At 33.0% G+C, this 24,307-nt stretch overlaps 5 protein-coding genes across 15 annotated transcripts; 2 read left to right on the top strand and 3 right to left on the bottom strand.

Annotated features, from left to right (window-relative positions):
• Positions 1 to 121: 121 nt before the first annotated feature.
• Positions 122 to 1,463, bottom strand: LOC116349581 (aquaporin AQPcic-like). The gene is made up of 6 exons (XM_031781085.1): positions 1,098 to 1,463; positions 938 to 998; positions 594 to 863; positions 490 to 505; positions 362 to 426; positions 122 to 294 (listed from the first exon to the last, which is right to left on the bottom strand). The coding sequence occupies exons 1-6, from the start codon at positions 1,292 to 1,294 to the stop codon at positions 157 to 159; spliced, it is 747 nt and encodes a 248-aa protein (XP_031636945.1). The 5' UTR covers positions 1,295 to 1,463; the 3' UTR covers positions 122 to 156.
• An 814-nt stretch (positions 1,464 to 2,277) lies between these two features.
• Positions 2,278 to 3,891, top strand: LOC116349575. 2 transcript variants are annotated; one of them, XM_031781077.1, is made up of 2 exons: positions 2,278 to 2,377; positions 3,031 to 3,891. In XM_031781077.1, the coding sequence occupies exons 1-2, from the start codon at positions 2,313 to 2,315 to the stop codon at positions 3,659 to 3,661; spliced, it is 696 nt and encodes a 231-aa protein (XP_031636937.1). In that variant the 5' UTR covers positions 2,278 to 2,312; the 3' UTR covers positions 3,662 to 3,891. The 2 variants fall into 2 exon arrangements, with proteins under 2 accessions (XP_031636937.1, XP_031636938.1); XM_031781078.1 differs by having other exon boundaries at positions 2,283 to 2,377; positions 3,034 to 3,891.
• Positions 3,892 to 6,321: 2,430 nt separating this feature from the next.
• Positions 6,322 to 7,070, top strand: LOC116349563. The gene is made up of 4 exons (XM_031781062.1): positions 6,322 to 6,515; positions 6,597 to 6,806; positions 6,889 to 6,927; positions 6,996 to 7,070. The coding sequence occupies exons 1-4, from the start codon at positions 6,432 to 6,434 to the stop codon at positions 7,068 to 7,070; spliced, it is 408 nt and encodes a 135-aa protein (XP_031636922.1). The 5' UTR covers positions 6,322 to 6,431.
• A 953-nt stretch (positions 7,071 to 8,023) lies between these two features.
• On the bottom strand, positions 8,024 to 13,992 carry LOC116349560 (aquaporin AQPAn.G-like). 7 transcript variants are annotated; one of them, XM_031781057.1, is made up of 8 exons: positions 10,802 to 10,935; positions 10,631 to 10,730; positions 9,847 to 9,971; positions 9,668 to 9,779; positions 9,508 to 9,568; positions 9,383 to 9,434; positions 8,987 to 9,309; positions 8,024 to 8,931 (listed from the first exon to the last, which is right to left on the bottom strand). In XM_031781057.1, the coding sequence occupies exons 3-8, from the start codon at positions 9,920 to 9,922 to the stop codon at positions 8,767 to 8,769; spliced, it is 789 nt and encodes a 262-aa protein (XP_031636917.1). In that variant the 5' UTR covers positions 9,923 to 9,971; positions 10,631 to 10,730; positions 10,802 to 10,935; the 3' UTR covers positions 8,024 to 8,766. The 7 variants fall into 7 exon arrangements, with proteins under 7 accessions (XP_031636917.1, XP_031636912.1, XP_031636915.1 ...); XM_031781052.1 differs by lacking the exons at positions 10,631 to 10,730; positions 10,802 to 10,935 and adding an exon at positions 13,744 to 13,992; XM_031781055.1 differs by lacking the exon at positions 10,631 to 10,730.
• Positions 13,993 to 15,602: 1,610 nt separating this feature from the next.
• On the bottom strand, positions 15,603 to 24,086 carry LOC116349558 (aquaporin-2-like). Of its 4 annotated transcripts, none has more exons than XM_031781049.1 (6): positions 23,934 to 24,086; positions 19,267 to 19,372; positions 17,116 to 17,319; positions 16,974 to 17,017; positions 16,513 to 16,884; positions 15,603 to 16,444 (listed from the first exon to the last, which is right to left on the bottom strand). In XM_031781049.1, exons 2-6 carry the CDS (start codon positions 19,358 to 19,360, stop codon positions 16,310 to 16,312), a joined length of 849 nt encoding a protein of 282 aa, XP_031636909.1. In that variant the 5' UTR covers positions 19,361 to 19,372; positions 23,934 to 24,086; the 3' UTR covers positions 15,603 to 16,309. The 4 variants fall into 4 exon arrangements, with proteins under 4 accessions (XP_031636909.1, XP_031636908.1, XP_031636910.1 ...); XM_031781048.1 differs by lacking the exon at positions 23,934 to 24,086 and adding an exon at positions 22,527 to 22,765; XM_031781050.1 differs by lacking the exon at positions 19,267 to 19,372.
• Between the last annotated feature and the right edge of the window lie 221 nt (positions 24,087 to 24,307).

The raw sequence follows: 24,307 nt of genomic DNA, 5'->3' as shown, positions 1-24,307 counted from the left end.
GTTTTTTCTCTCTCTCGCAACAAATGATTTGATTTACTTCATTTTATTGTGGCATTTTATGAATGGAAAATTCAGTCATTTTTAGCTTAACTTTATCAACAAAAAAAAAAACAAAAACAAATTACGAGTAGGATTCTTTTTTATTTGTCTAATAATTTAGACTTTATTACTTGTTTCACCAACATTTTCCAAGTTGTAGTCATACTTTTCAGTATTAATTACTTCACGATGAAATACGTATTTGTAAATCATGGATGCAAATAATGCGCCAGATAACGGTGCAGCCCAATATATCTATTTTAAAATTATAATAAAGCACATTCATTCACGAATCAAATAAAAACCGCGTAAAACATTTTACCCAATGTGATTCAAAGTCGCCATTCCAGTAAGCTGGACCCAATGACCTAGCCGGATTAAATGAGCCTAAAAATGAGTTATTATGAGTTAATTAAATGAGCCTATGAATTATCATTTCCGTGAATTTACCACCCGTGAATTTACCCTGGATCAAAAAAAAAGAGGAACAGTGTTTAATAATAAAAAAAGAAAGGTGCAAATAAGAAAATGCGTCGTTTGAAGTCGATACTTACGGTCGCAGAAGCCAATCCGGCCACAGCCAAACCAAAACGTAACGGCACGCTGTCTTGCACTTTTTCATTTCGTGGATCCCATACCCCGCAACAAAACCAAATAAGAGTAGCGGTGGCAATGAATTCAATGAAAAATGCTTGATGTGGCTCTACGCTTGGTTTTGTAATGCAAAAGTCGCTTGAAATTTTGGAAGCTGGTGTAAAAGTAACCAACAATCCATAACCAATAAAAGCTCCCACACACTGTGCAACAACATATGCACACGCCATCTAAAATGTTTCGATTCAATGTGTATCGATTGGTGAAAAGATCGATTTAGGGAAGAATCACAAAAGAAATTTACCTTTACACTAATTAACTTGTACACTACTGCTGCTAGAGTCACGGCCGGGTTGATATGAGATCTGCATGGATGGTTGAATATTGAACAAATAAACTATGTAAAAAAAACTCTGTGTTCCATTTTTATAGACTCTGCGTACAAGTCGGATTTTTATTCTTACCCACTAACGCAACCGAATATTTGGACACAAATTAAAACCGCGAAGCCAAATGTCAAGACAACTTGGAGAAAATTCTCTCCATCCCATTGTATGCAACCTGCGCACCCAAAAAATACAAGCAGCGCGGTTCCCAAAAGTTCACTCAAAAACACCGCTACATTGTCCGGCTTAAAAATGTCCTTCAATATGTTGGCCATTTTCTTTGATCAATCGAACTTATTCGAAAGAAGATCAGAAGAATATTGATAAATACACAGCTGAAAGAAAAATTGTATAACCGTCAGCTACAACTCGGAATAATCGAATGAATTTGCTTCTGAATAAAATCGTCTTCTTCTTGGCTCTGTGGCATTTTGTGTGATAATCGTTGCGGTAGCCACATATGAACGCGATAAGGTGTCAATTACGAATATTTCAGACTTAGACATGCGTGTTTTTTATTTCGTATATTTCGTTCATAATGTGTCTGTACTCCATACAAAATCTGTGTGACGCGATTACATTGCTCTTCTTATCACAGATTGTTTGCTTTGCATAATTTATATTATTCACAATTTCGGACCGTGAGCGAGAGAAAACGAACAGCGATTTTCGTTCGCGTACAAACAACAATGCTCGAGCCAAATCGCTCTTTTCTCGCTCGAGCCAAATCACTTTCGTGTGTTGCCTACTGTCGTCTTTTTATAGTGGCATTATATAAATAGAGACGCTGTCAAAATTCAGGCACTCTTATTTCATCATAGATTGTTGATAACAATTGAGCTGCAAAACAGCTGTAAAAATGATACACTTTTGATTTATTGAAATGTTGAAATGTTCATCTTTATTTCAACAGAGCTGCATACAATGCTTTTTTTGTGATAATAACTGTACTGCGTCGATACAGGTTTGAAAAAAAAATCATTACGATTTTAAGAAATATATTGAAGGCCAGGGTCGAATTCAACAAACGAATTTGGGATTGATAAAACGAAAATATGCGGCACAATATTTTACATTAAACGAGACGCACGTGTTAAATTGTCAATATTGGAAGAACACATTCTATTGAATTGTATTGAATACTTTATTGATAATTTAATCTTTTATCACATGATGTGATTTATGACATGCGTTATATGCGATAGCATATGTGCATTTAAGAATACCTGCGACAGCCACGCATTCAATCAGTTGTCCATTCGAGCAAGAGTTATCAATATCAATACATTAGAAATGATTAGACTTACATTGCTTCTGATTTTCGTGGCTATTCTCTCTGCGGCTCGTGAAATCGAACAGTAAATTCTAGTTTTTGTTTTCGCTTTGTTTTGATAATTGAATATTTTTACATTTTAACGATTACGACATATTTGTAAGGCGTATATATATGACATAGTACATCGTATTTAGTATCGTATAAAACCATAAATTTCCTTCGCCGTGGATTCACTGCTTCATTGCCGTTTTGAACTAGTTTTGTTCACATCAAAATTTATCTGTAGAATCTAAATAATGGTATGTGTGAATGTGTTTCATAGAACAAATACTTCGTGACAACAGAAATAAGTTTATTCGTTGAAAGATAAAACTTCAGATTTTCGTTGCGGAAGCGAATGAATAATTTTTAATTCAAATAAAAAATTGCTCGTGATTCACATATCTTATCGACTTTTCTTCAATTCAAAAGTTACGATGTTATTTCTATAAAGCCATGTTGATATATATTTTCTGTTTAGGTTAATCGTTATATAAATTCGATCCGAAGTCAATGTTTGATAAAGAGTCTTTTCAAACTATCTTTTTTTCCATAGGTAGTTTGAATATTTCGATATTTTCTTTTGACATTTTGGCTCTCCCCAATTTTGACACTGAAATAGTCTAAGGAACTTGATTTTTGTTTCAAAGTAAAAGTATGAAATTTATTCAATATATTAAATTTATTTGTTTTCAGAAGTATCGAAGATGAACCGTGTACGTATGACTTGGCGCGTCATCATATCATTGCATACAGTAAGGTGAAAGAGTTTTTCGAAACAGCCGCTGTGAATGTGAAAAATCGTGAATTACGACGGCGATTGGCAAAACTATTTGAAAAATTAGCGACACATCCAAATGAACCAATGAACGAAGACGACCACACTAGTCTGTTCGAACGAAATGCATTCGAAAAGGAGTTATCAACACCGTTGCAGTTACTTGGAATTGGCAGTTATGATGCGAGAAGAGTGGCTATCTCGCTGATTCGATGGATACCATTTAACATTTTCAAGGGTCCTGCAGCTAAAAATCGAGTTGATGATCCAAAAAATGGATTCGAAGAAAATGCTGGCCGAATTGTAAATGCGGACACACGTGACAATTTAGAAAATTTGCACATTTTATATGATAACATGATAAATTATGTCAACACAGACAGTGTGGATAATTTCAAGAATTCAATTAATTTAATGGAACATTTACTGATCGCCGTACCGAAGGGATACAGAGATTTTACAATGTCTGATTGGGAATTGGTTGGAATTCAAATTAAAGGACATACTAAACTGTGTAAATTTCGAATTAAAAGTATCGATGAAAGTTAACATTTATGTTGTGGGTGCCATTTTGAAGTCATCATTTAATGTAATGCAAAAGTATTAGAGGCTTTTTTTTGATTTTGAATGTTTTTAAAATTGATGATTTTTACAACTTCAAGTGCGTTGTATTCATAGAAGTACTCTGATTTTGCAATTGTAAAAATGAATTTTTGTGGAAATTTTCATGATATTCTTGTGTTATATGGAACGAAAATAGTAGACATTTTTGAAAACTAGATATTTCCAAGTTCTTTTATTCAACAAAATCATAAAAATAAAAAAAAATATTGCACTTCAAAATCACGAATTTTTAAGGGACTTGATGGTTTTGGAGAGATGGTATCTTGAAACTCTTACACGTAAAATGTATTTTGTTCTAAATTTTATGATTTGATTTGCCCTGAATGTGCGTATGTAATCAAAACACTAGAATAGAAATAACAGCGTATAACTAACAGAGCCACTGCAAAAAATAATCTAGAAATTGGTTCTAGAAAAAATGGTATTCAATATACATAGAATATGAAAAACACCATCTGAGTGTAAGCCATACACTAAAAAGTGGTGTATATTATACACTCAAATGGGGGGATCACTGTTATTTGTGCCCATGAGGACGTCTCCACGTAATATATGAATTTCCCAAATGTTAAAATTTCGAATTAAATTATAAAAAGCAGATTTTTTTTCTCTCACAATTTTCTTTATTCACAAAAAAATCACATCAAAACCGTTCATAAAAATAATAAAAATCTGTTTGCTCTGTTTGATGGTGCTCCAGTTGGTGGAGAATGGCTGGAATTTATTTAGATATTGCTGGGGCATTTCACTTCTTTCAATGTTTTATCAGTTTTTTGCGCTTCTTGTAAAGCACACGGAGTCGGGTATTGCTTTCCATTTGATCCACAAGCTACAACTTGGACGCAAAATTTTCCTGCGCATGCTGAGTATGTCACCGACAAGATGAACCCAATGATGACAAAGATAATTTTAAAATTCATTTTAATTTCCGATTAGTTTAAACTGAATACTTCAATATTACTGAATTGACTGAAGACAGTTCTCGAATTTGACGCCTTTTAAATTACAATCTTTTGACGCACAAGCAAGCATTTTTACGACAATCTGTGTAAACATTTTTTAAGATCACCTTATGCGTTCTACCTATCGTTACTATCATAAAATTTATTAGATTTATATTCGCTGTCGTTCATTTTTTTATTGTTCAAATCCACGAACGACAATACATTAAATCTATTGAATATATCGAGAAGAGAGTATGTTAGAAATGCAGTATTGTTTAATCGACGACGATCTCTGACACATTCTCTTGAACTATACACCCAAATTGTGAGTCAGAAAGGACTAATGATTGAAATACAGTTTAATAAAAAAAAACATTTCAACATCGCGAGAGGTTTGTGACTTTGGTTCAAATCAATAGGGTTGTCTGTCAAACTGTTTGAAGATTCACAAGCATGATTGGAAATGAAACAATGTTATACCAGTGACCAGGTCGCATATAAACGCAGACGCAACATATCCGTCGCTGTTCGCTTTGTGCTGCGCTCATTAAATACAATGTATGTGCGTGCGTCTCTCAATACACGGTCACATGCACACACGAACATGTATTCGCATGCTTCATTCATAGCGAACAGCGATGGATATGTTGCGTCTGCGTTTATACTTTGTATATTTATACTGCCTGCATTTTTTATGCTAGTATGAAATTATACGCGACCCGGTCCCTGTGTTACTCACCAAATAATCATGAATGTGTTTCAAGAACAAAATACTTCATGACACCAGAAATAAGTTTATTCGTTGAGAGATAAAACTTCAGATTTTCGTTGCGGAAGGGAATGAAGAATTTTTCAAATAAAAAATCTTTATCTTATCGACTTTCTTTCAATTCAAATTTTACGATATTATTTTCATAAATCCATGATGATTTTTATTTTCTGTTTAGGTTAATCGTTATATAAATTTGCAAAAATTTCGAGGGGTGAAATAAATAAATTCCCAGATCGTATTAAGTGATAACTTTCATTTTTCATAAATGAAATCATAAATTTTTTATGGCTGATGATCTTTGGCGAGAAAATATCTTTCGTTTTGTCGTGTAAGTTAACTTGACTCAAATTAGAATTGTTTACAATGTTTTTTTATTTGCATACCGTTTATATATTCATGATATTTCAACAACCTCACAGAATTTCTGGTACGAAATGAGATGAAAAATTAAAGTTATAAAAAAATGTTTTCTTTCCGTTTACTTGAATAGCCTGAGCTTTCCTTTGGTAGCTGTTTTCATTGAGTCGAGCTGTTTCTTCAGTTGTCCTTTAAAAACAAACTTTTTCTCCTGATACTCTTCACAATACGATTCTGTGTCCAGAGTATACTCCTTATGAGGTTGTCCACATAACGGGTCTTTGCCCCGGTCTGTCTCGGATTTCAAAGCTATGAAGACTTACTCTTGTACGAAAGTGACAACGCATTTGATTCAAAAACCAAAGTCACAGCAAAAAAAATTAAAACCAAACTCATAGGGAAAATATTCCTAACAATGTTCTATTTCACCAAGCAAATTTATTCATTTCAATAAATTGTAAAAATGTAATATTACTGGAATTCTTTTGATTAAAAATATATTTAATTTTTTACATTTTCCACGGCCTTAAAAGTCAAATCGCAAGAGCACGGCAAAGGTCGTGAAACTGACAAATCTGAAGAAAAGATAGTCGCTGTCAATCGTCCTGAATCCGGTGATAAAATGACAACAGCAAATTGTAGTGGCAGTAATAATGCACTTGGTGGTGATTTGTCATTTGCTCGAAATGCGCCAACTCCTCAAAAAGTACTCATTTTTTATGCAAATTGAAAAATATTCTATTTTTATATTTTGGTGAAAAAACTTTTGATTCGTTTTTCATTCCAGATTAGTCAACGAGCTCGTTTTGGTGAAAATAATCGTGATGAAAAGAAAATGGTTTCAGGCAATTCTGCCACTCAGGACGATCACGATCTTCCAGAACTAGGTGTTGACCAACCATACCAGCGACTGAAAGTATACAGCAGTGGTGGCAGTAATTCAAGCCCACAAATCATTATGGTTTCCAAGACTTCGGCACAAAATCCAGTTGATCAGGTACATAAAAATGAGATAGTACTTTATGTAACTTTAACAAGAACAAAAGTATAACTTATTCATTTATTTTAATCCATTTCAGACTTTTGACATCAACCCTTCTTTCTCAACACACATTTCAGTTAGTACATTCGTTAAATATATATATTTTTTTGCAAAGATTAACAAAATGAATCTGCTTTATTTCAGGAACAAAATGACAGCTTCATCCAAACCGATGAAGCGAATCAAAGCAGCAGCGAGTTTTCCTTCGAGGTAAAATAGAAAAATGACTCTGAATACACCATACACTCTTACATTCGGAATATACTAATAAGAGTAAATTTATTTCAGATGAATTTTGATGAAAATTTTTCGTTCCATGTAGATGAATAATCTGATTGATCTTCACCGTTCTTATTCGGTTTGGATTTCGACCTTTGAATAAAAAATACCATATCAATGCATCAACATCATCAGTTATTCTTATTCGCGTCTTTTGAAGAGACTTGAATTAAGACATTTCCAGTTGATTAAGATATGAATTTCATTTTGATTTATTTGACACACTTTTCAGTTTAATTTTTTTATCGACGACCACTTTCATTTATATCGATCATTTCAATTTCTTAACCATAATCGTTCATTTGCAAAAAACATAAAATGAAAAAAAAAAACATTTGAAATCGAAAAAAGCGGCCAAATTAATAAATTCATCAAATCTTTTTGAAACAATTTGTATTATTCAATCGATAAGATTCGCAATACACACACGTATATATCAAATCCAGCAACGAGTAAAATGTAAAAAAGAATAATCGTTTTTTTCAAGTATAAATAATCAAGAAAAAACTAGAAATAATAACTGAATCGACCCAAAAGCATCACAAGTTTTGGCATTAAAATCAATTTGAAGTTTGGAAAACTATTTCGAACCGGCGAAATGTGATTCCAAAGAATAATATCAATGTGTTTTTGTGTCAACATTTGATTTATATATGATTGGTTTGTAGATCGCTTTCCATCGTTATAATCACTTGAGGCTTCTGTGAATGAGAAATTGAGAAAAACATATATTCACGCATGAGATGCGAATTGTGAGTTAATCAAACATTTCACTGAAATCGACACCCTTGACGACAACAATTAATTCTACGAATTCTTGGTTAAACATGCAATTTAAACATCGTGTGCATCGTGTTGTCGAAAAAAAAAAAAACAACAGAACAACATTTGAGTTAGAACAATTAACAAAATTATTGCTATTCAAATATGAACAAATTTGTGACATATAAATTGCTTAAAGACTAGCCAAAACTAAATCTCTCTATGTTTAATCTCAGTTTTATAAAAAAAATAATAAAAAGCACATTTTGAAGGCATTTTATGTGGGCAGTGGGTTCTTTTTGGGATTTAGTCGATAGTTCTATTTTCTATAATGAAAATGTGCATTTTATTGACAACATGAATCACACTCTGCGTGTTGTATGAATTTGCGCCTTTTTTGAACGCACACTCATTCGCACGCATGTTTTGATCCTGCCAATTCACACCGGAAAATTACAAAAAAAAAAAAAATAAAGAAAATGTGCATGCCCAATGCCCAATACTATAATACCAATAATGATTTTCTAGCAAAATAAAAACTGTTTCGCTTGAAATCAATTATGAGTGCACAAACTGACTACAAAAATGAGAGTAAATGGTAATTTCTCAGCATATTTACATCGATTTTCTTCCAATATTGCATTCAATTTACCAAAATGTTTATTGTCACTAAGAAAAAACTTCCGAAACTGAGAAAATCCATTTTTATCTCAATCTATAGAACTTAAAAATATGTTAACTGCACAAATGTGTGATTTATTAATAAGTGATTTTGCGCAAAAAAAGAGGAATTAAGTGCAGTGTATATGTGAGTGTGCTTTTTTCATGAGTTACACATCAAACAACGTGGTTAGTGTTTAAACAGGCAATCACATCAAACTGGAATCGTTTTGAGCGGAACACAGTCACATTCATTTACTTTGCGATCGATGTCCGTAACTTGTGATGGTTTAACAGCCTGAACAACCTCACGTCGGAATACATGTTTATAGATAATGGCAGTGATTATTCCAGCGGGTAGGGGTCCCAGCCAATAGATCTAAAGTAGATCATTTAGTAATTACCGTAATTTCAGTGCAATTATCATCACTTACCCAGTGCATTGTAAAATCATTTTGCCATATCGCTGGTGCAAGTGAACGGGCTGGATTCATCGAGGCTGAAGTAAATGGTCCCAAAACCGTACCAATTGCAGTGATCGCAAAACCGAATTTCACCGGAATCGAATCTTGTTGATGGGCATTTCTTGGATCCCAAACGCCCCCACAGATCAAAATTAGAATGGTTGTCGATAAATATTCCATGGTAACTGCTTGGAATGGCGACAATCCTGGATGAGGTGCAGTCACGCATACGCCGTGTCCACCACCACCTGACATTTCAAACACATCCGTCGGCGTCATGACCATTAATAAACCTAATAAAGTGGAAATGGCATTGGTAAAATAAGCCAAGAATGAGGGAAATAAATGAAAAAAAAAATGATATACCGTATCCAATGTAAGCCCCGATCAACTGTGCAAAGAAATAAACAACAGCCATCTAAAAACGAAGTATTTCAATTGAATTGTTCTCAATTTTTGTATAAAAATAAAATATTTTGTAGTTTTCTCACCTGAATATCAATCATGTCGTAAACTAAGGCTGCTAGAGTCACAGCCGGGTTGAGATGCGCACTGCGCCGGATTCGATGCATTTAAATAGAGAGAATAAAACATATTTTATTAAAATAAGTTGTATGAAATAGAATTGAATAAGTGAAAAATAAAACAAACCCACTGACACAGCCGAAACTCTGAATAATTAGCATGACAACCATACCAAATGTAAAAGATGACTGCAGCGAACTAGGCGCTTGTCCATTCCATGACAAACACCCCATACAACCTGCGAATAGCGGATCATGCCACATATTAAAAATCAGACCAAAAAAATGTTTCACTGTATTTTTTACCAAGAAATATCAGCATAGCTGTGCCCAACAATTCGGCCAAAAACATTGAAACCTTGTCAATCGTTTTGGTGCCCATTTTTCTGTCCGGTCTCTTTTGCGATCACCGATTGATTAATATACTATCACTGTAATTGAATCAAAAACAATACGTAGTTACATTTATCAATGAAATTGAAACAATTTATGATTGTTTTGATCGTTTGACTATCACCGCAAAAACGAATAATTGAAATCTATCGAATTTAACTCCGATTTTATCCGATAGTCAAAGATAACAACGGTTGACATATAAGTACCGAAAAAAATTGCGTGTAAACATTCAAAAGAGCTTTAAAAACAAAAGTGACATGCAATTGATTGTAGTTGCTGAGCACTACTTGTCACCCAGTAAAAATGCCATCAAATGCCGAAATTTTATTATTATCGCACAAACACACCAAAATGGACGATAACCAAATAAGCCATATCTATTGAATATATCGAGAAGAGAGTATGTTATTCAGCGCCTGATTAATGTCTGAATAAAAACATACTCTCCTATCGATATTTTCAATAGATATGTAGATCTGAATGACGTATAAATGTAGCGATTTAATCGACTGACTCGAGTGAGAAAAAAAGAGCGGAAAAGAAGAAGTGTGTGTGTGAAGAATGGGGCCACGTCCACTTACATCAAACACACCTCGGCAACTGTGTTCAAAATTTGTACTGAGAAGATTTTGCTGATGTCGCACGAACGATTTGGCTGCAGCTAAAACATGTTTATGTTAAAAAAACCACGAACCAATAAAATATATAAACGAAATAAACGACGACTCATCATTTCGGTTGGGGAATTTTTGTTTTTGTGGTTTCTACAAGATCACTTTTCGCAAATTGATAAACTAAAGTAGAAAATGTAAAAAAGCCACGCTTAAATTGAATTGAATATATTTGTGTTCTTTCAAAAAATTACAACGATTATTTCTGGAGCAACGGATTTATTTTCTCAAATCTTCGCAATGCTCAAATTTCGAAGAAATGTAAATGCTCAATATCAATGTGTAAAATAAAAAAAAACTGAAAGATTATGTTTGAATGGAACGGTGAACAAGGCTCGTTTTTGTATGTGACTGGCAAAAGATAGAAATTGATTGTTTTTATACGAAGATCGCTGTGTGATAAATGCTTTCTATACGCACAGATAAACGTACATTGAATAAATGACGCAGCAATAAACAGCAATAGAAACTTTTAATTTAGGCGACAAGAAGGATATCGCATAAGAATACATTCCACAGCACCCAAATTGCACGGTTCATCCGACAGTATTTCCACCGTGCGTCATTTACGAAACAGAAGATGAATTTGTATTTCTTCGTATTTCACTCCGTATTTTATTTCGTATTTTCTTAACTGACGCACCGTCCGAAAGCCTCGGGCGAATGGTGCAATTTGGGTGCTTTTGTTGTTATTTAGGCTCGAATTTTCAACCAATTTGAATTTGAGTCATATATTTTTTCGGATGTAAGAAGATCCACAAATGATTTATGTGTGATAAGCCATGCCATACGACTGTTACAGAATTTGGGTATGTGCGTAAAGAGTCGGTTTTACGTCTTTTTTTATTCAATTGACGCGTTAATTTTGGATATATTTTCTTCTATTTGAACATACGTCTGTCCGATTTCATTTCCATTGCGTGCATGTATATATGCGGCATTCTGCACGTGACGTCTAAATCAACGAGCATCAATGTTTGCACCATAAACAAACATTTGTAATTAAAGCCCAAAATATAGCGAAACAATTGAAATGTCGTTGATGGAGTTTTTTGTGAATCCAAATGACAAACTAGAACGACCTATTTAAATTCAATACATTTGTGTGGTGCGTTTCTTTTGTCTGCACAAATGCTGATTGGATTACACCTCTCGAACTTTATTTAAGCGCAGCATCGAACGCACTCGTTTTTTTAAATCTGAAATCGAAAATATTCTTTTTGGAAAAAATGCCGAATTTTCGAGCAAATGTTATATTTTCGAAAAAAGTTTCGACATTCCAAAATTAATTGTCCACGGGGCATTAAGCTTACGATACAGTTCTGACAGTTAATTTAAAATCAGAGGTCCAATGAATATAATGATAATAAAATGTGTCAGGTGATGTTGATCGGTTACAAATTTCTAAAACGCTGGATCTTTGTTCGCCTATCATGTTTGAATCCAACTGCTAATAAATTATTCGTAATCATCAAGACGTTGCAGATCAACTCAATTATAAATATTAAAAAGCCACAAAATTGTATCACAGATTTCAACATCTTCGAGATATAGAGCCAGCCAATTGAGTGGTGGAGAAATGCAGAAAACGGTTTCAAAATGGTTTTTGAGATTGGAATGGCAAATGTGAAACTGTGTTAGTTGTCAGCAATTTAATCTATGGTCACAAAAGTGAAGTGAATCTTCTTGTTCGGATTAATATTTTTGACATGCAAAATGTGATAACATTGTTCTCATTTGCTCTGATTAATTGGTTTGAATCATAATTAAATTTGAGTGTGCAATTTTAAATTCAATGATTTGAGTCTTGTTTGATACCGATCAATACAAGCGGTGACAATAACTCGTTTAAAAGACATTTCGACACTTTCAATAATCATTTTGTTCGAATTTGAAAACATGAAAATATCGAATTATGAAAAAAAAATTTACCATCTTATCATTATCATATGAGTGATAAAAATAAAAATGATTGCAATAAAATCTCTGCCAATAATAAAATGAAGCGCACTGATCAGCTGGTTCAAAGTTCCTTTTATTTTATAAGGGAGTTCCCTTTCAAAAGTGCATATTTCGTTTGGCGTTTACTCCAGCGACACTCTGAAATGAATTCGTATTTTGATAACAAATATTGATTGTTGCATTAAAAAGATCAACGTTTCAATCGCAGTTTGTAAATATGACGCGCCTTTTCGCTGATAATCCATTCAATTCTATATTTAGACGAATGCGGAAAAGATTAAAAATTTCTATTCAATATTTTATAAAAACGGCTCATCCAATAGTCAGTGAGAATATTCTCGTAGAATGAAAAACATATCTCTCATTGACAGTCAAATTCGCTGATATTTACCAAAAATTGACCAGAAAATCGCCACAGGTCCAAAGTTGACATTGTCAACTTGATAACATTCAATTTCTTACAAGTTCAGATGATCGGTGTTTTTATATCATTTGTCTGTTTATTTGATTTCTTATTTTAATTTTATGGAATGACTGCGAAGAAAATCTTGATCTAAAGGAAGTCGCTCAAACATACTGATATGAGTGAATATGATAAATATTAACACAAATATTTGAGATATTTTGAATAAGAAACTCCACTTAATTGACTGCAGATAATTTCACGTCGATATCTATCAGTCTCAGTGAGTTGCAAAATATCAGAGGTGACTACGAACAATCATATTCGTATTCGTTCGCATTCGTAACGAACACGAATTGGAAAAAATATTTATAGTAATGAACAGTTTTTATACGAACGCGTTTGTAATCATCTCTGCTAAATATTTGATATTCATTTATAATTAGTGTAATGTGAGCGTTTGACGTAAAAAACATAAAAAAGTAAATTAAATCGAAATAAATTCGCTCGAAAAAGATGCTAATTTATAAAAAAAAATCAATTTAAGATAAAAAGGGGCCAAGATCAGCGTAAAAATTGGAGAGACCGTATAAAAAAAATTGATTTTGCAACTATTGATGATATTTACATTTCAAATTTTGAATATTTTAATTTCTTTTATAACTTGTTTGGCTGGTTTAGATACAAAAATGTTACTAAATATATTTGAATAAGGTTCTTGTTGGTTCAAACATTTTATATCGCAATTTTTAAAACTTACACTATTCTTACCTTTAAAGCAGACCCCCCTCGCTCTCTCTAAAAATCCTCTTTCACTTGTCTACAATTGTTAAGCGAAATTTCGTGAAACCAACAAAAAAAAAACCCGAATGTATAAAAACGGCTGGTATTTGAAATTGGTTTCCACTATTTTGACGATCGAATATTGAATGAGCGTCTGCTACGAAGTGTAAATGAATTTGTTGATGCTCATCAGTAAAGCGTTACTGAAGACTAATTTTTCATTGGAATCGTGTGGCAAAAACAGGGAAAACATAATAATATTGCCAATTAATTGGATCTTGTTTTTTATTCACGTTTGTACTGTGTTCAAGCATTGTTTTGCTATGTGTTTATTCACATTCTGTTTACATATAGTTGTGCCGATATAATTTTTTTTTTCATCTGCTCAACACAATATTGAGCTAGATTAAAAGTGTTGCTTCAATCGCTTTTATGTAATTCACTGTGCGGCAAAAGAGGTGTAGTGAAAAAAATGCGCGACAGTTGAATTGACAACGAATGCCAATAAAAGAATTTCAAATTTTTGTAGCAAAAGAATCTCGAGTGTCGTCGGCGCAATCAATAGCATAGAACGTGTGTTTGTGCATTGAATTTGATGACTTAACAAAACTGTACGATGTTAGGTGTGGTCAAAACATTATGTCTTACAAGAGATTTATTGCTTTATCGATAATGGCCTGGGAAAAATTCAATTGAATACACACAAATGTGAATGTGAAATATGTATCCTCGAGAAAGTCACATGGTCATAGGAGAAAATAATTCATTTTGAACTCATTTTCAAGTACACCTATTGTTAAAATAGACAAAACAAAAACTGTACAATTTAGATGACGCCGTTGTATGCATCATTATCTCTTAGTTACTGATAACTCTCTCTTATCGCAGACAGTTTACACACAATCCGTTCGATGTCTTCTGGTTTTAGCTTAGCACACATTTCAAACGTTTGTTTGTTTGATTGTTTAGTGTGTGTGCGCGTTTGCTATCTACACACAAACGAGTTTCAATGTTAATCATTTCAATGCAGCTACCTGAAACAAAACGACGATTTTTTGAATTATTATTACTTACTTATGCTCCATAAACACACAATTATTTTCAAGTGAACATTAAATAATTATTAAACTTTATGACAATGACGCGGCAACGATTGATATAAAACAGTAATTGTTGCACCGGCTCTTCAAGTTGGAATTTATTTACCATTTTATTGCGATCGGTGTCATTTTATTCGATAAACCTATTGATTGGTTTATTTATTTACAATTGATTGGAGAAGAAAAAACTATTCAAACGTAAAATTCAGGAATGAATTCGACATGTGGTGAAATGTTCTGTTCTGTGAAAATGCAAAATTCAGTGGAATATGAAAAAAATAATCCAAAAATTGGTTCGAAATTTATGCTTAAATCATCGACCCTCCCAAAAAGTGGGGCAAATGGTGGGACAAACAACTTTCATCTTCAGTCTCATTTTATTTCCTACTATGAAGTATAAAAAAGTACTCCCAACCCAAAAAATCAATCCATGAAACAGATATGAAAAAATCTGTGGATGTTCTCCTGGTGATAACTGAACAATTCCTACAATTCCAATATAACATGGCGATCAGACCCCGAATATATCTATTGAAAATATCGAGAAGAGAGTATGTTATTTAGCTTATGGCTGAGTAATGTCTGAATAAAAACATACTGTCCTCTCGATATTTTCAATAGATATGAAGATATCACAATGAAAAAGAGAATATTCAGTGTTTTTTTTTATTTTTACTGAAAAATTCGGGGATCTTCTTTGGAAATATATAACATTTGTTATTTCAAATGAGGGACAACATGAAAAACTAAATTGAGCAATTGTACTTTATTCGAAAATCATTATGATATGCATAAACATGTATCTTCCACATCGTTCCCAACGTTATTTTGTGGAAATGGCCCGTATGCGATGATTTTCATAAATATAATTTGACAGCAATTCAATCGTTTCGACTCGTTTATCACAATCGAAGTTTTCACAAAAGAAAAATTGTAAATATGACAATTTAACAGGTTTTCTCATTGTTTCAGTGGGTTTGTTTTTTAATAAAATATGTTTTATTCTCTCTATTTAAATTATTTGGCAGCTCTTACACGTTTCTGTACAAATTCGTTTTCATTTGTTAACAATTCGATTTTACAAAAAATAAAATAAAATTGAAACTGAAAATGATATTTTGTGCGGTGTACACAAAAATCCCCGACAAAACGTTATGCTCCTTTGTACTTACTTATAGGCAAAAAAACCACTAACATTTTAAACAAACCAACACCTTCATTCATTACTATAATCACATTTTACGCTATTATAATTCTATGTTTCGCTTAAATGAATGAAAATTAAATTAATTTGTTTTTTTTTTTTTTTTTTTTTCAAGTTGATAGCTTAATTGCTATGCACAGACGGCTCGGAGTAGATATAGTATAAATAGTTTGAAAAATATCATCCAATCGTAATTTGCTTAAAGAATTTGTAGCATTGCAGTTTAAAATCGATCAATTCATTTCCAGTCCTATACTTTGGGAATATCGTCTGATGGTCGTAGCGGTTGGACAGCTTCCAAATCAATGTCAGGCTTTTCCATGAATAAAAATTTATAACCTAATGAGGTGATGAAAGCTGACAACGTTGGTGATACCCAGTAGATCTAATAGAAGATATAATGTGTTAAAATCTCTTCAAAGATAAAAGTTGACAATTCAATATAAAACTTACCCAATGCATGGGATATTTGTGGTTCCAGAAGGCGGGGGCAAAGCTACGGACCGGATTCATTGAACAATTTGTAAACGGACCGAAAATGTATGATAAAATGGTGATTGAGAGGCCGAATTTTATTGCGAGTGAATCTTGTTTTGAACTGTTTCGCGGGTCCCAGCACGCACAACAAACACTGATCAATACCATTGTGGCGATATATTCACAGGTGAATGCTTCGAATTCGCCAAGATCTTCGTGCGGAACTGTCTGACAGAATCCATGTGTGCCAGTACTTAGACCGAGTGCCTTTGCAGGTATTAGTGATACAAGAAAACGGTATCCAACTGTTGCGCCAATCAATTGAGCGAAGAAATAAATGATTCCCATCTGCAAACGAAACAAGCATTAAATGATAAATTGAACGAGAGACACATTTTTTTTACCGAATATTTCTTCTGAATTCAAATTAAACTTACCGGAATGGAAATAGAACGGAAGACAATAGCAGCAACTGTAACAGCTGTGAAATAGCAATATTAAATTATTGATCTATTGATTTTTTTTTTCATTCGAAAAATTCAAGGAGAATTATTCACTTTGACAGCAGTTTTAATTTACCTGGATTGAAATGAGCACCGGATAAGTGTCCAAAGCATTGAATCATAATCATAACAACGAGACCAAAACTGATTGCACCCGCAAATGCTGGTGGTTTATCATCCCATGTAATACAACCCATGCAACCGCCAAACATCAAGAATGCTGTTCCAAGCGCTTCGGCAATGAATTTTGTAAAACCCTCCATCACTGTTACATTTAATTCTGATGATGACAAGTGCAAAGATGACAAACGATGATGATGACGACGACGACGACGAAATTCCATGATAATTAAATTAAAAAAAAGAAACGAATGAAAAACAGATTGTTAAAAAATGAAACAAAAAAAAACAGATTGCAAAAGGTAGAGCGCTTCTAATCGAACGAAATGTTGAAACAAATTGCTTTGACTGAGTTATATTTGAATTGATGTTAACGTTGTTGCAGCTGTGTAGTCGCTAAGCGATAAATGCGTTGTATTCGTATACACTTTTTTAATTCAAATGAGTAAATTTTCGAATTTTCGCACAAAATTCCATCGCCATTCAAAGCTGGCTTGAATGGCATTTAGTATTTGATAAATAATTTTCACACGACACAATGTACACAACAGAAACGAGTCCTAGCAACCATTCCAAACGATTCCCTCGTGAGAATATTTTGAATAGTTGCTAGCCGACGAATTAGTAAAGAAACCACGATTATTGTAAAAAAAAGTTCAAACTGATGAAATTTTCACTATTTAAAAAAAAAATCCACTTTGTGAACTAGTTAACTATGATTAATTGTTATACGAATATGGTTTCAGTCAATCATTTTATTTACAGAAGGGAAACGACAATAATTTTTTAATAAACACAGAAAATGACGAATCGAAGAAAAATCTGTATTTTGGCTTTACTGTGACATTTTCATCGCGCCATTTACTCATTTAATCTTCATTATTTACACGATTATATTTATGTCATCTATTTATTATTATAATAATTATCATCTGAAGACATAATCACTTTATCCGTGACAATTAAAGTGGGTTCGCTTCAGCGCTCTACCGTTCTATTATTATTATGATAACTAAAAGTGTATTTTTTTTCTAATTTAAATGAAATGAATTCACCTTTTGCGTTAATTATAAAACATTTATAGTTTTTTTTTGATTTACTCTGAACATTTGAAAATATTACGCGAAAATAATCACAAGTGCTGTCGATATAAACGTGCTATGTGCTATAACAAACCGATGTAAATATTCAAATTTATCGGCTTGGTTCCAATTTTTGTGTAAAACTGAATCACTTTATCCATTCGAAACGTGAACTTTGTCGAATCGCGTGTATTTCACTTTGCGGCAGATCTATTCGACTGAAGCGATTTTTTCGACAGCCATCTCATTTTGTCGGATTTATATTTAATTCATCGCATCGAAAGACGCGTGTATTAATTCCTTTCTCTTTCTTTCTTTATCTGTAACCGCGTTCAATCTTTTTATATTGACATTCTTTTCTCTTTTTTTTGTAAGTTATGGTCTCGAACGCGATTTATTTTAATTTTACGTCGAGGATTTGTGTGTTTGTCTCAAATCGCTCGCGTATCAAAGTTACATTGACAGTGTAAATCGTTTGACAGCAAAAATTCAATCTTTATGTATATTGGAATGGGTAAACACATGGTGGTGCGCATACGCATTACATCTCCTCTGTCAAAATCATATGGATGCGGATTCCACATGTGTTATTCGAGTGTTGTTCAGCTATAGTATGCGATTTCGCTTGTACAAACACACACACACACACACAAAGTTGTTCTTGTTTTTGAGGCAAATTTGTTTGATTTAAGCGAACAATCCATTTTTGGCACTCATAAAAACTATACGATTTCATTGTTATTTCAAAAGTGTTCGATAAAAAATGAATGAAATGTTGATTTCTTCCAACAAAAAAAAATGGAGATTATTTATTATCAAATTAAATCGTCGAAACTCGTTTGCGAATTTTAACGACCGGTGCGTTTCATTTCAAATGTGAATGTACGCTGAATGTTAAAATAAGCGCCTCTCTAATGATATGCAACAAAAACGCGTTTTACATATAAACATTTGTGCAAATTGTTTTTTGCGTCCGTAAACACTGATTTTGAAACGGAATAGTGCGTGGGCAATAAGATACTTACGAAAATGCGATGGAATAATTGCTGATGGTTTTTTCGTTGAAGTTGACTCCGGCAACGGAGGCGGATTTGTTATATTATACGATTTTGACGCCATTATTTATAAAACCTTTATTTATTTAAAAAAAAAAACGTACGAAGGAGATACCATAAATGTTTGTTTTAAATTTTTGGAAAAAGTTTCCATTGAATTATTTTGTACAAAAAAAAATTGCCCGTCGTTTTAAGAGTTTCGAAAACTTTTTTTGAAGGAAAGTCATATTTATTATATCTTTTGCTAGTTTGGCAGTTTGACCGCTGGGAAAAACCATTTTACCCATTTGAATAAGTAAAAAAAGTGAGGAACCTTGTTCATTTCTGGAGGTTTACCCAAATATTTAAATAGACTTCTCGCATGGTTGTAAAGTGTCAATAGAAAATGATGCCTTGACAAATATATGCCCCATTCAATATTGAAGCCGACCAACTGAAATTTTGATATTGAAGTTTTTGTTTCATAGCACTGTGTATTTTGAATAATTTTCATTTAATTTCAAAATTCAGTATTTAATGTGCAAGCGTGTGGGAATTCATGAATGATATGTGTCATTGAAATAGATTTTTACATTGATAAGTCCCATTCGAAAATGCCGCCAAAATAAATTTACGGATGGACATGTGCAACGAATGGGCCTGCATTCGGTAATTTTCACGTTAGACTTTGTTTTGATATTGAAATACGAAACAGGAGTTGAATGAAACTTGAAGAAAACAAGATGTTAAAAGTCGAATGTTGTAACCGAATTGAAGTCGAACTTATTTATAATGAAGAGAAGAAAAGAGGAGAAAATGCGCATTTGAGTATCAAAAGTGATGAAGTTTGAAATAACAATTCGATTAATCCATGGCCTGGAAATGCCTATGTAATTTACATATAAACGAGTGAGACTCAAACATGTTCTTCTTTTTCCATCAAATATACCAGTGGCGCCACCAATTTTACATATAAGCGCATACAAAATTTTCAATATGGCTGCGCCCATGAGAGAGAAAATTTCGTCTCATTCATTTCCGCCCCATGGATTAATCAAGCAATGACAATCGCACTTTGTTACCAATGGTGAATGCATTCCATTCTTCAAGAGTTCATTGTATGATGAAGCAAAGTAATCAACGTTCAAAACTGATTGATACCGAAGCGACACGTTAAATTGTGTGAACAATCAAAAAGCAAATTAAAATATTGTTTGGAGTCGTTTTGTCTCAGAAATAAGTAACGCCAAAATATCATTTTACCAAAAATAGAATCGTTCTTGAATTTATATTCAACATTGGATAATTTACACGAGCGCAAAAGAGTTTAATTATTTTATTGTTGTTTTGAAACTTATTTGTTAAAAATATGTAGCACAAAAATAGTAAATATAGAAGACACTAGGGGCAAGCGCAAAAAAAAAAAACAATTCGCCATCAATTGAAACACCAGAAACAATCTACTCGTGTATAATAATTAAATTTATTGTGTCAATCAGAAGAAATCGCAGTCGTCAAATTAATGACGTGTCGCATCACAATTGGGAAACGCGTTTGCTACTCATCATTTGCAAAGTAGCTGACGCATCAATTATACTTAAAGGGCCGAATCACTTCAATTGAAGAAGCCATGTTGATGCTAAAAATGGCCATAGCAATTGGGCGACATTTGAGTATGTAAACACAAAATATTCATCATGATCTCATTGGAGAATACAATTAAATGGTCGCGACAAGTGGCCAAGAGGTTAGCCGCCAGAGGCCAAGTGTATTCCATTTTTAGATACAACGATGGCAAAAATAGCCATTAAATTGATTTGCGCTTGTAATTTCCCCACCACCGAATCGAATTCAAGCAATTTAGTATCGATTTCGGTGCACATCATCAATTGATAACATCATCAATTTATATCATTATTATTCATATCGCAATTCAATCAAAACGAACGAACAATATAGGCACGAACAACGCTCATTACTAAAACGTAATGTATTTGATTTTTATCATATGCTGCGAAACAATTACACATTTAAATTGGCTTGCATCGAATTGACCGTGATGCGGCTTATTCATGACAAGGATTAGAATCGCTTGAAAAAAAAATCGAATTTTAAATTCGAATTTACTTTTAAAATGAAATGTTTGATAAAGATGGTTGTGTGTCGATTTTGCTAAACAATCATTTGATCGTTGGGTTACCGCTTACCGTAGGGTCAAGCGTTCGTTCTCACCGAGTTTACGTGTGTGAAAGGTGTATATACTCAAAAGAGAGCGCCGTAAATAGAAGGTACGACAATAGACAGCAGAAGAAGATTTCTCCTTTCAAATATTCAAATGTGGTCTCATACCGAAAAATAGAAAACGCAATTGAATTTTTATTGAATGTCTTTGACCTTCGATTTATGTTTGCGGAATTTAAATCTCAATGATCAATGTTTTTAAAAGAACAGTGCGGAAGACAAATAATCGATTCACACAGCATTTCTCCGCCACGATCTGTATTGAACAATTAAAAGCATCCAAAGTGGCGCTCAGTATGTGCATGATTGTCAGTAATTAATTTGGCAGATTTGTGTTTGGCGTGTAAAATTCATCGCACGTAGTTTTGCTGTATACAACGTTTTCCTTTCCATATTTAACGGGTCAATGTCTTTCAAATGCATCTCTTGTTTCTTTGAAGCTGCGCTGAAGTATCGACGCAAGTAAAAGATATGTAAAAGGATTGACAATTCCAATCAATGCAACGAGAACTGGATGAAAAATAAAAAATGCCGATTTTTTTTTTAATCACTCGAAATCGTTATTCTCTTTGATCGAACGCCCTTTTATTCTTCAAATGACTTTTTCTGCTCTGTTCTGCTTTATTTCTATCTGTTTATGATTCGGGGCGTTTTATGCATTCTGATCACTTACACGTGCCACTTTCGTGCCATGAACTGAAATTACTTTCAAAGCGTGTCATTTTCACAATTCGGATCGAATCAATCAGCCGCAAAAATCGATAATTTCAATGTATTTATTCTTGATTTTCAATAACAACACATTATAACTCTCTCTGTTGACATGAATACATTTCGGGCAAACTTTTTTTTTTGACAAAATTCAATGAAAACAAACAAAAAATTGCGACAATTTAAAATTAAAATTACGGAATTTTTATTATTAATTTGCAAATTCGATTGACATTGGCGAATACTTATTTAATTATATGCCAATTGTGTAATTAAAAATGTGGCCAAAGTATAAATACCTTTTGAAATGTTATTTTATTTTGTGTTTTATTTTGATAGACAAAATGAACTTTTTTTAAAAAAATGTTCCACTGCACGTTTCGAAGTAATGCAAAAATACCGATTGAACACAGAACTGTGATGCGAATGGATTTTTATAGCTTCGGTCGACAGTTGCTTTGGATTCACGGCAAAAGCATCCGACGTTTTAGGCAAATCCCATAAAACTGAATTAAGATCGTGTGCGCTGCGAGTTAGAGAAAAGAGCGTACGGTTAGGCACAATAGCCAACAAAGAAACACCATTGCCACGAGCATTATTGTAATAAATCTCCCTGAATCGGTGCGACGCCGTGTGCATGTGACACATACATATTGCATTCATTCAAACGGTCGTAATGCGAAGCACTTCATGACTGGTTAATTCGAAAATTGATTATCAAACATGAGACCGAGTTTTATCTTACTATCAATGCTTTTAATGACATGGAAAACAATACATGACGTAATATGTTTTCAATTCAAATCATTGACCGTTTTCTGAATTGTGATCGCGGATATTTCAAGTTTGAGACATTTTTTCATATTCTCTATGTAATTTAATTGTTATAATTTAGAGACAAAAGACTAGACTTAAGATAATAGAACGATTTTTCCTCCCATAGGCAAACAAAATCTATTTCTAATGTATTTCGGGTGTAACAACATTTTTGGACATTATTATCAACACAAATTCATATAAAGCGGCTTCTGGTCTTATACTATCTACCGAAATTATTTATCTGATCTTTCGGTCACATGTTTAGCCATATCAATTAGATTTGTTAAGGAAGGACGTATTTTAGTTTTTGACACTTAACCATGAATTTTCATGATGATTCAGTACTTGATTTGCGAATGAGGGCGATTTTTTTTCTGTTTTCAAGTTCTACGCATTCCTGATAATCACTGATAACAGGATAAAAGGTTCTTTGGAAGATAGGAAAACAAAATTGACGAATTGTGTTTGTAAATAGTCATCCAAATAGGCTAGAGATAGATGTGCGCACGTCATTGAAAATGGAAAATTTCAACCAAATTAGATTTTATAGTAAAGTGGGAGTTGAACTAACGTTTATCTACTTATTAATGACATTTTATGCGAAATTTGTTCATCAAAACTTTTGATACACCCGTTATTAACAAAATTTCAATACCAAGTTTTCATGTGAAAAACAAATTTGTTCTTTATTCTACGAATTTTGTATCTCAAATAGAGAGATACGATCGCTTTGTAAAAAAAAAGTCCTGACGAAATTTCGATTAATCGAACAAATAACATTGAGGAAATTATTTGCAAGACCAAATTTAAATTAACGCAAAAAGTTTCAATCAATTCGATTAAAATATTCTGTTGAATTTGAATAAGAAAATCAAATAAATTCATACCTCTGACTCTCATTGTGACTGATGTTTTTTGGTAAAACCAACGATCAAATAACTTTTATGGAAATAAAATTGAATTCACACACACGCTAACAATCACTATGTGAATAAATTAAAATGCGCTGTGATTCGAAACAAACTACCGATAAGAGCAACCGTTTTAAATCAAATGTGATGAGGATCGCAAAAGCGTCAATAATGTCTGCTCGGTTTCGATATTTGGCATGACAAAAACGGTGGCTGTGGGAACTATGAGGCGAAGTCATGTGGTTGTTTAATATTAAAATAATAATAGCAATCAATAAAAATACGAGCTACGTTCGTTTCGACTTCAAATGAAAATCAATTGAATTAAAATGCTATAAATGCCATTTCAT

This window comes from Contarinia nasturtii, unplaced genomic scaffold, assembly GCF_009176525.2.
Source record: "Contarinia nasturtii isolate CC-2019 unplaced genomic scaffold, AAFC_CNas_1.1 Cnas_scaffold_2934, whole genome shotgun sequence".
Taxonomy (NCBI): Eukaryota; Metazoa; Arthropoda; class Insecta; order Diptera; family Cecidomyiidae; genus Contarinia; species Contarinia nasturtii.
The sequence above is the reverse complement of the archived record's forward strand: the minus strand, read 5'-3'. Positions and strand labels throughout refer to the sequence as shown.

Bases quoted from the DNA above. Each gene is read 5' to 3' on its own strand.
- LOC116349563 (XM_031781062.1), top strand. From the start codon at position 6,432: ATGACAACAGCAAATTGTAGTGGCAGTAATAATGCACTTGGTGGTGAT. The intron at 6,516-6,596 runs GTACTCATTTTT...TTTTCATTCCAG, and splicing joins ATGCGCCAACTCCTCAAAAA to ATTAGTCAACGAGCTCGTTT. The intron at 6,928-6,995 runs GTTAGTACATTC...GCTTTATTTCAG, and splicing joins CTTTCTCAACACACATTTCA to GAACAAAATGACAGCTTCAT.
- LOC116349558 (XM_031781049.1), bottom strand. From the start codon at position 19,360: ATGGCGTCAAAATCGTATAATATAACAAATCCGCCTCCGTTGCCGGAG. The intron at 17,320-19,266 runs GTAAGTATCTTA...TGTCATCATCAG, and splicing joins AATTATTCCATCGCATTTTC to AATTAAATGTAACAGTGATG. The intron at 16,445-16,512 runs GTAAGTTTTATA...ATCTTCTATTAG, and splicing joins ACAAATATCCCATGCATTGG to ATCTACTGGGTATCACCAAC.
- LOC116349575 (XM_031781077.1), top strand. From the start codon at position 2,313: ATGATTAGACTTACATTGCTTCTGATTTTCGTGGCTATTCTCTCTGCG. The intron at 2,378-3,030 runs GTAAATTCTAGT...ATTTGTTTTCAG, and splicing joins GCGGCTCGTGAAATCGAACA to AAGTATCGAAGATGAACCGT.
- LOC116349581 (XM_031781085.1), bottom strand. From the start codon at position 1,294: ATGGCCAACATATTGAAGGACATTTTTAAGCCGGACAATGTAGCGGTG. The intron at 999-1,097 runs GTAAGAATAAAA...CCATCCATGCAG, and splicing joins ATATTCGGTTGCGTTAGTGG to ATCTCATATCAACCCGGCCG. The intron at 295-361 runs GTAAAATGTTTT...ATTTTAAAATAG, and splicing joins GCGACTTTGAATCACATTGG to ATATATTGGGCTGCACCGTT.
- LOC116349560 (XM_031781052.1), bottom strand. From the start codon at position 9,922: ATGGGCACCAAAACGATTGACAAGGTTTCAATGTTTTTGGCCGAATTG. The intron at 9,569-9,667 runs GTTTGTTTTATT...AATCCGGCGCAG, and splicing joins AGTTTCGGCTGTGTCAGTGG to TGCGCATCTCAACCCGGCTG. The intron at 9,435-9,507 runs GTGAGAAAACTA...CTTCGTTTTTAG, and splicing joins ACGACATGATTGATATTCAG to ATGGCTGTTGTTTATTTCTT.